Raw genomic sequence first — 10,340 nt, 5'->3', positions numbered from 1 at the left:
TTTTTTTTTTTTTTACGATTTGAACTTTATTGATTTTACAAACCAACAAAAACATTCCCATCAGTTCTGACATATTCGTTCTACAGTAATGATTTCACATGGAAACAACCAGATATATAAGAACATAACCCCATAAACATAAAAAAAAGGGGAAAATAAAATAAATGAAAGTAAAAATATACAAGAAAGTAGTACAAAAAGGTGAAGCAAACTAAAGATGCCATGAATCCAGATTCCAGAACAGCACAGTCAATCACAGCCGTACAACAATTTCAACCATTACATTTTTCCATGAGCTGGAGATGCCAAGGAACCTGTGTACAGAAAGTATTTGGACCATTTTTTGTTATAATCATCTACCCTGTTCAGCAGTCTAAATGATAATCTCTCAAAAGCAGCGAGTTGACCTAAGGAACTCTGCCAAAGAGTGACCGAAGGAGCCGACGGGCCCTTCCACTCCCTCACAAGCAACTTCCTCCCCATCATAATTGCTGTTTGGACCCACTGCGAGAGAGAGGAAGGCAAGTGTCTCAACATTGAGGGGTCCCCAAGAATGTAAAGCCTGCTACAGAAGGGTATATTTTGATCAATAATTTTCTCCACAAATTTATGAATTGATAACCAATATTCTTGGATGTTTGGGCACGCCCATAGTACATGAAGAAGTGTTCCACAATCCTTCTGACATTTCCAACAAGACGGAGTATCAGCCAGTCCCACTCTATACAATCTATAGGGCGTCCAGTATGTTCTATGTATGATCTTAAATTGAACCAGTCTTGTTCTTAACTCCCTTGACATACTCCTTACATTTTTAAGAATCATATTCCACTCCTCTTTTTTAAAATTAAGGTTCAAGTCTGTGTCCCATGCTCTTTTTAGAGACAAGTTATTATGTTCATGAGTTGCCAAAAACATTTTATAATATACTGATACTTCATGCCTCCGACTGAATGCCTTTTTCAAATCCTCTATAGTGTCACAGTTCAAAGGCGCAGAATTGGCAGAGCCAAATACCTTCACTAATAAATGCCGTAACTGCAGATACCTCCAGAAGTCCTGTTTAGGTAACTGAAATTCTGAATACAACACGTTTTTATATGCATGCACTACCCAACTATTACTGCACTGCAGCGCCGCCAGTGGGCGTGGTTATGTATTACAGCGTTTACATGCGTCTTCAGTTGTTTGTTTTTTTGCTGACTCCGTCTTTATGCAATTCATTTTGTAAAATATGGCCGTTGTGGCTCCATGTGGACAGGGCCTCAGACTGGGGGGGACGAGGACATCCGGAGACCAGAGACACACAGCAGAGACTAAACGTGTCCTGCTACAGATTCAGGACCAGCTGTGTGGAGTCTGCATGTTCTCCCCACTGGTTTACTATTATTCTGATTAGAACGATCAGCTCAGTCCATCTGTTCTGTCCTCGTCTCGTCTGTCCTCGTCTCTTCCTCACTCTGTCTGTCGAAGCTTCTGATTCGGCCTTTTCTTTTCTTTTCTTCTTCAGGTTCTGCTGGAACATCTTCTGAAGGTTGTGGAACGTCGCAGAACCAGAGCAGAAGGTAGAGAACCGTGGTTTAGGGCCAATCCCAACTCTCCCCCTTCCCCCTCCCCCTCTGCCCTTGGCCCCACCCCTGTCATTCTCCTTCCCCTTTTAGAACAGGGCTGAGTTCTGGGGCTGTCTTTGCAGCACTATGAATTGGGATCCCCCTCGGCCCTCATCAGAGGTCGGGTTTCATCGGGGTCCCTGGGTCAAACATCACGTTAAAAACATGACAAAAGATGACGTTAACACAGAGATTAGTGCTCTTCAGACGTTACAAATTTACGATGGGAAACGGTGCGACGCAGCGCTAAAACGTTAATCCATGACTGGGACACTGTCACGCTGGTGTATCTATGAATTCAGTGAAGCAAATACACTTTTTATAGCTTTTCAAATAGCATACAGAAAGCAAGCTTACATTTGTGCGACTCCTCGGTGGGCGCCATGTTGTTTTTTTTTCTGGCCAATGCGAAACTCCGCCTACCCCTATAGAGAATAGGGAGCATGGATGCAGACTGCTCTGAGAGGGGTGAAACAGCCCTCCCCCTCCCCTCCCCCTATTCAAAAAGTAGAATTGGGAAAGCCCTGAAGCCTCGTGAACGCGCATATCGTGGGGGGGGGGGGGGGGGGGATTGGGATTGGCCCTTAATGTGGAAATGAACTGCAGAGATTCTCTGTAAATGAATAATAGTGAAAACGTTCCTGTTTCTGTTCAACACGTTTCTACACGGAGGAAAGGAAGAGGCCATTTTTAGAGTTTTAGAATATTAAAAAAAAATAAGATACAGACGAGTAGTTAGTTTACCTTCCTTAAAACATGATTACATCTTGGCATAATACACACACACACACACACGCACACACACACACACACAAAGCTGGTTTCAATAGTTTTTTTTTTTTTTGTTTCTGCAGTAAGTTTTATTACCAAATTGAAAACACTACTTTTAAATGTTTTAAATTTGTATTTTTAATGTTCATTACAAATAATTACATTATTGCTATTTTTCTTTTCATTATTTATTTCATATATTCTACTCATTAGTTTTGTAAATATCGCATTCAATCATTTTAAACCACCTGCAATGTGAAGAAATGCAAAAAATTTAGTAGGTTTTACTCAGTTTATCCTTCTGCTCCAGGCCAGAGGACGAGGAGGACTAAAGGACAGAGGGGATCTGTCTTTCAGACACAAACCGGGTCGTGGCAGCGAGGACGGGCTGAGACAAGCAACCAGGAAGCAGTCATGGCGGACTGGAGCCTGCTGGGAAACTTCCTGGAGGAAGTGCAGGAGCACTCCACCTCCGTGGGCAAGGTGACACACACACACACACACACACACACACACACACACACACACACACACACACACACACACACACACACACTGTGAGGCTCCAGGTCTGACTGCTGACGCTGCTGATGGAGGAGAAGAAATCTCTCTCATATAATATATTCTGGATTTTCAGGTTATTCCGGGTGATGGATTTGTTCTGTGTTTCCTATTTTTCGATATCTGTCTCCATCTGAATTCTACTGTGGGTCTTCAACAATAGAACTGACTATAAGCAGCAGGCAGGAGAGGCGGAGCTTCTGCACACCTGGCCTGTGAGACACGCCCCCGGCTGACTCCTCCCCCTGTCTCTGCGGCTCAGGTGTGGCTGACCATCCTCTTCATCTTCCGGATCCTGGTGCTGGGAACGGCGGCCGAGTCGTCCTGGGGAGACGAGCAGGAAGACTTCAACTGCGACACCGAGCAGCCGGGCTGCGAGAACGTGTGCTACGACCGAGCGTTCCCCATCGCGCACATACGGTACTGGGTAAGAACTGGACGGCTTCTGCCGCACAACGACAGGCGCACTGGAAACCTCGCTCTAAACTCCAGACGTAGCTCTAAACTCCAGACGTAGCTCTAAACTCCAGACGTAGCTCTAAACTCCAGACGTAGCTCTAAACTCCAGACGTCGCTCCAACACACTTTCGCTGACACTCAGGTCCACCTTTCCAAATCCTCCACATCTGAAACTTTTCAAAACATCCACAGTGTTTCTGTATTTTCCTCATGCGACCAATCAGGCTCCGTTCAAGACACAACGCTAAAGTAGTAACTGTTTCCATGACAACCTGCTCAGATGCACTGAAAACACAACTTTTTGAAAAAATGGTTCCCGAAGTGAAACTTTTAATTTGTGTGAAAAAAGTTAAAAGGTCTGAACTCCAGGTTAAAGTGTGTGTGTGTGTGTGTGTGTGTGTGTGTGTGTGTGTGTGTGTGTGTGTGTGTGTGTGTGTGTGTGTGTCCTCCTGCCAGGTGCTGCAGATCGTCTTCGTGTCGACGCCCAGCCTGATCTACATGGGCCACGCCATGCACACAGTGCGCCAGGAGGAGAAGAGGCGGAGCCGAGAGGAGGGGGGGGAGGGGGAGGGTGGAGGGGGGGGAGAGGAGGACCCCGGGGGAGGGGAGGGAGGGGGAGGGGGCGGAGGAGAGAAGCAGGCGAGGAAGGAGGACGGCGACGACGGGAAGGAGAAGAGCGACGGTCCGTCTGCCGGCCGAGTCCGCCTGAGGGGGGCGCTGCTGCAGACCTACATCCTCAGCATCCTCATCCGCAGCATCATGGAGGTACCCGTCGCCACGGCAACGCCTGTTTTCCCTCAGCAGAGAGTTATGTAAACGCTGAGTGGATCCTGTCCCTCAGCCTCCGTCTCTCTGAGTGACTCAAACCGGCGGATCTTTCATCGTCACGGCGACCGGACCCTGAGCCGGACCGACTGAAGACCTGGAGGCTTCATCCAGGAAGAAACCATTTCTGAGCGATCATTAAACAGAGATGATTTAAATAAAACAGTCATTCAGACACAGCCTGACGGAGCCTGTCCTCCATCCAGGTGGTGTTCCTGTGTCTCCAGTACTTCCTGTACGGCATCTTCCTCCACCCGCTGTACGTCTGCAAGGTAAGGGCTCTGCTGGCGTGGAGAGGCGGAGACGCCGAGCAGCGCCGCTCCTCCGCCTCAGCAGCGTCTCCTCCGTCTCCCAGGCCTGGCCCTGTCCCCACCCCGTCAACTGCTACGTCTCCAGGCCCACGGAGAAGAACGTCTTCATCGTCTTCATGCTGGCGGTGTCCGCCGTGTCCCTGGTGCTCAGCGTGCTGGAGCTGCACCACCTGGCCTGGAAGCACTGCTGCAGGTAGGAGCCCCGCCCCTTTACACTGCCCCGCCCCTTCACTCCACCTCCCAGGTGGAAACATCAACGCTAGCTAGCTAGCTGACCTTCAGGTCCTTCTGGATCTGGACCAGCTGACCTTCAGGGTCAGTGATCCAGGAGATCCCGCACTGCTGGATCTTCTGGGATCCCCTCGTTGCGTTCTCCCTTCTGAGCCGGATGAACTCGGAGGAGAACGTTCTCCGGCGGAGGTTCTGTTTCTGGAGGAATGACTTCACTGAGAAGAAAAATTCTGCTTCCTCCACCGTTCGGAGAACGTTCTGCAGTCCTGCGGCTCTTTCCAGCCTGGACTGACTCAGGTTCCACGCCTCAGAAGTCCTGGAGCCGGACGGGACATGAGGCCATTGACCCGGTTCTCTTCATGTGTTTCAGGAGGTTCTTCTTCTCGGCGAAGGCGGTCGCTCCAGCCCGGGCGCCGCTGTCCCGCCAGCTGTCCCTGTCCCCGCCGCCGCCGCCGTCCACCCCGCCGCCGGACTTCAGCCAGTGCGTGAGCGACTCCTCCCACTTCCTGGCCCTGCCGTTCCCCCACCACCGCCTGGCCAGCCAGCAGAACTCGGAGAACATGGCGGCGGAGAAGAGCAAGCTGGCAGAGGAGGTGAACTTCCTGCAGATGAGCTGCTACTCCAGCGGGTGGCAGAAGGCGGGCGACGCCCCCCTCCGGGACGGGGGCTTCCTGAGGACCGGGGCCGCCTGCTTCGGCACTGAGAGGAGTCCTCAGGTCTGTCCCCAGGTCCAGAACGGGGGACCGGACGGGCTGCCCAGGGACAAGCGGAGGTTCAGCAGAACCAGCGGGACGAGCAGCCGGACCCGAGCCGACGACCTGTCGGTCTAGACTCCGGACCGGCGTCCGTCTGGAGCTGCAGGACTCTCAGACCCGGGTCGGTCGGTTTGTCAGAACACTGAAGCTCACCAGTAACTAGTAACTAGTAACTCACCGTGTTGATGGTTCTGCTAAATGCTGTCAAACCAAGAAAGACTCCAGATGAAGGAGGAGGAACATTAATGCCGATCAGAACCCGGACCAGGACGAACCAGGGGGTCAAGACGGAGCGTCAGATAAAGACGAACAAACCAGAGTCCTCTGAAACAAAACTGCCAGGACTGAGTCAACTGCTGGAGCTCTTATTTTGAAGGTTCAAAATGTCATTTAAAGGAAAGAACCACCAGAGTTTGATTGACAGCTGCTCTGACCTGAACAGCTGCACAAGAGTCACATGACGCTGAAGTCACATGACACTGAGGTCACATGACGCTGAAGTCACATAACACTGAAGTCACATGACGCTGAGGTCACATGACGCTGAAGTCACATGACGCTGAAGTCACATAACACTGAAGTCACATGACGCTGAGGTCACATGACGCTGAAGTCACATGACACTGAGGTCACATGATGCTGAAGTCACATGACGCTGGAGCAAGTCAGCAGAAAGCAGAAGTGCTCCCTGATCCATATTCAGACCGGATGTTAGACCAACCTGGTTCTCTTCAGTCTGTGTGGTTCTCTCAGCAAGGCGGCGGCATCTGTTCCTCCTCAAAGACCATGAAGCAGGAGGAACAGCGGAGAACGGCGGAGAACGTTCCGGACGTCCTCCATTCTGTCAGGCTGCTGGAGACAGGATCCTTGACTCACTTTGGCTTCTTTCAGAACAGAGACCTGAAAGGTTCTGCTCACTTCCTGTCTCCAGTCTGATCTGATCATGAACAGAAGAAAGACGCCACTTTTCCCAGACAGCAGCCACATCAGCTGAGTTCAGTATTTATTATTCCAGTGTCAAACACAACCAGCTCCTTTTTGAAACCTAAAGCTTGTTGAAAAAACAGCAGGATGAAAATTTAAGAGCGAGAAAAATAGCTTGTTAATCTGACTCAAGTCATAGAGCATCTTCCTCCCCTAACATCAGACTATAGAGCATCTTCCTCCTCTCAGCCTTTGACCTGCTCACACGAGGACCCTGGTTCAGGTCTGGTCCTCTGATGTGGTGACGGAGCAGTTCTGTTGAGGCTCTCAGGCTGTGGAATGATCTGGAATGATCTCTGTAATGGACGGTCTGGAATCGACGGATTGAAACTTGGATTTTGACTGGAGAGCGTCTGAGGAGCTGAGCAGATGGACGTCCAGACGGGTTGGTGGGAAATGCCGACGGAGGGGCCGTCAGGGGTCAGGATGAGAACCCGTCCCGGTTCCCATGGCCAGAGTCCACCGTGGGAGCCGGGGCTGATGGGAGAGGGTTGTCTGAGAGCGAGGAATGTCTGGGAACTGCAGCAGCGACCAGCTATCTGTTTCCTCTCTCTCCTTCTGTGGCGGCCTCGTTCACTCCTGTTTACTCCTGTTTGCTCCTGTTTGCTCCTGTTTACTCCTTCAGAACGTTCACACGGGGCTCAGACCCACGAGATCACAGGAATCTGTTCCTACTCATTTTTCATTCCCTCTTTATTTTATGTTTTGCCTCTTTTCTCTCCCTACTTTTCATTTCATTTAGAAAGTTTTTCAGACAGACCTGAAAATAAAGTTAAAAATGAAGTAAATATAAGTAAATGTGACCGACAGACTTCACAGTTCAACTCAGATCTTTGCAATTTTGTGGGAAACATTGTCCTCTGGTGGTCAAACTTATAACTGCAGCTCATCGTATATATCATATTACAGTTTTGACTTTCTCATTTATCTCGGTAAACACCGATATGTTGAAGCTCTGCCTTGAAATAAAACTTGTTTTCTTCACCATAACAGACGCAGGTTTGACTTCCATCGTGGGAAACAGGACTGAAGTGGAATTTTGTCATTCAGACATTTTTTATGATAGAATTTTCAAAATATAACTTTGGTCAGTTTTACGTTTACAGGACAGAGCAGGATGTTATTGGATATAAATGTTACAGTCTCCGTTCATGAAAAAAAAATCTCCATTTCCTAGCTCCGCCCCCCTTTCCCATCCAGCCAATCACCTGCTAACTCACCTAAAGGTGCATTCAGGTAACCCTAAAAGGTGGGAAACTACAGCACTTCATCCAGCCTGAAAGGTTAAAATAACAGCAGAGATGTTCCAAACATTTAACATCTGGAACAGAACATCTGGAACAGTGAGCAGCAGGAGGACAGAGGAAGCACCACTGATGCTAAGCTAAGTCAAGCCAAGCTAAGGTTCAAACGGTGAAGGACCGTGTGGTGATGTGTCTGGTTCTTCCAGGAGAACCGGTATCTCTGCAGAACGAGCCTCCTTCTAGAACGTTTCCATGTTCTGACCTTTGATGGAAGGAGATCAGGTTCAGATCGTTGAACTGTTTCCTCTCGGACTGAAGATGTGAAGTTCTGGACCTTCTGCTCCTCCCGTCCTCTGGACTCTCATGTTGGGTTGAGCTGTTTCTTCCTCTGCAGCTGGAATGAGGGTCTGTGGACTCCGGAGCGCCCCCTGCCACGGAGCAGAGGAACTGCCCCCCGTCCTCCAGCCAGTCTAAGCTGTGGTAATCGAGTTTTTTCCTTGTTTTAGAGTAAATTTGGCTTCACTGTCATACAGTGTGAGTAATAGTAGTCATTTAGTTCAAAAACTGTCATCGTCAAAAAAAGAAACAAAAAAAACCTGTCATCGGAGAGCTCTCTCAGCCTTATAAATAAGCATTTTACCCTGGCCAAACCCGGAAGACGAAGTCGCCTTGTCTTAGTCCAGTCCTGATCCACCAATCACATTTCGAGGTGAGGAGGGGCGGGCTTAGCACAGGCAAAGCGAGGCCCCAGCTTCCTCTACAAAGAGTGCAGCGCGAGCCGAGGCTGCTTCGAGCGACGTGGCTGCCGAACTGAGGACGCGCACCTGGGAGGAAGCCATTCATGCTCGCAACATTAGTGGAAGAAGTCCAGCATGTGTCGTCTTCTGAACAGGAAGCAGCCGCGTGCATGTAGGTGTGCACAATCTCGTGCACGCACACGGAGGAGGGGCCGGAGAGGGAGGGGGAGGGGCTGTGTGAGAGTGGCTCGAAGAAGGGGGCGTGGTTTACAGTTCCAATCCAGAGAATCAGGTAGTGCAGCTTTAAAAGCCTGAAGAAAAGGTGCGTCTTTAACCTTCCTTTAAAAACCTGGACCGTCTCTGCGGTCCGGAGGTTCTCCACTGTTCCACAGGCTGGGCCGTGGTGGCTGAAGACCGCCTCAGCGGGGGTCTGGGTTCTGGCTTTTGGGACGCACAGCAGGCCGCTGCCAGAGCACCTCTGGGCCCCGAGGGCCCAGATGGTGAAAACAGATCAGCTGAAGAAGAAGAAGAAGCAGCGACGACGTTCAGACATTTAAAGACCAATGAGAGACCCTTAAAATCTATGGAGGTAAATGGACTCTCTGCACGACTCAACCGCTTCCTGAACTGCAGGAGGCTCCTGTTTCCTGCCTTCATGACGGGACGAGCGGATTACTGCAGGAGTGTCTGACCGCTGGAACAACTTCAGACACGCCTGCATTCATCAGCTCATCCTATCACGAAAGACAGGAAACAAGGAGCCTCCTGAAGTTCAGGAAGTGGTTGAGTTGTGCAGAGAGCAGATTTGTTTCTTTATTTTTCAATCGAAAAAAAAAGTTGCTCCAATCGCAAAACATGTTTTCAATCAGAAAAAACTTCAATTAAAAAAAAAAAACGTTTTCAATCATAGAAAAAACTTGTTCAAACGCAAAATATATATAAATATTTGAGACCCCAAAAACTTGCATAAAAACACATTTTTTTCTTTGATAGAATTTTTTTTTGGGTTGAAAATACATTTTTTGATTGAAGTCCTATTTTTGGATTTGAGCCACATCATGGGGAGGACATTTGTTTCTTTATTCCTCAATGAAAGCAAAAGCAGCCCCAACCTCAAAAGATGTTTTCAATAAAAAAAAGTCACTTCAATAATAATAAAAAAAATCAATCAAAGAAAAAAACGTTTTCCCAATAGAAAAAATATTTGAGACTAAAAAAAAAATGCATCCGAACACGTTTTTTCTTTGACTGAAATGTTTTCATGATTGAATTCAGTTTTAATTTGATTGAAAATATATTTTCTGATTGAAGTCCTATTTTTGGATTTGAGCCATAAAATGAGTCGGACGTTTGTTTCTTTATTACTCAATCAAAGATATAACTTCAATCAAAAACAAATTTTCAATCAAAACAAACAAACAAAATGTTCGGACTGTTTCGACTTTGTTTTGACATTCAAACACCTTTTTTCCAGTCGAAGTGAAAAAAGTTTTGAAGCCTGTTTTTTGATTGAATCATTTTGACCCAAACGTCCCGCAGTGGGCGGAGCTTCTCCATTGGTCGGGCATGTTTGAGTGACAGGTGTCCACGCCAATGAGAATCTCTCCAGAAGAAGCCAGAAGCTGGAAGCTAGCTGCTGGTGTGTGTGGGGATTCGGGGAAGTCCGTTTCTATTTCGGGGTCCACTGGAGCTCCGACGCCGCATTGCTGCCTCCGACTGCGGCGCTGGATCCACAAACTACTTGGCTCACGGTGTCAGCGCCTGCCCGTGTGAGCAGTTCCGACATTATAAATCTCTGGAAGCTCACGGACGCTTCGGGAATGGCTGGGTGCCGGATCTGTCCGTGTTCTGC

At 48.5% G+C, this 10,340-nt stretch overlaps 1 protein-coding gene across 1 annotated transcript; it reads left to right on the top strand.

The window, feature by feature from the left end:
* The first annotated feature begins 2,733 nt into the window (after nt 1–2,733).
* LOC115399234 (gap junction alpha-5 protein-like) lies at nt 2,734–7,482 on the top strand. The gene is made up of 6 exons (XM_030106515.1): nt 2,734–2,864; nt 3,205–3,369; nt 3,858–4,166; nt 4,433–4,498; nt 4,582–4,730; nt 5,139–7,482. The coding sequence occupies exons 1-6, from the start codon at nt 2,796–2,798 to the stop codon at nt 5,596–5,598; spliced, it is 1,218 nt and encodes a 405-aa protein (XP_029962375.1). The 5' UTR covers nt 2,734–2,795; the 3' UTR covers nt 5,599–7,482.
* Nucleotides 7,483–10,340: the final 2,858 nt, after the last annotated feature.

This window comes from Salarias fasciatus, chromosome 13 (assembly GCF_902148845.1).
Source record: "Salarias fasciatus chromosome 13, fSalaFa1.1, whole genome shotgun sequence".
In the NCBI taxonomy this organism is placed as follows: domain Eukaryota; kingdom Metazoa; phylum Chordata; class Actinopteri; order Blenniiformes; family Blenniidae; genus Salarias; species Salarias fasciatus.
The sequence above is the reverse complement of the archived record's forward strand: the minus strand, read 5'-3'. Positions and strand labels throughout refer to the sequence as shown.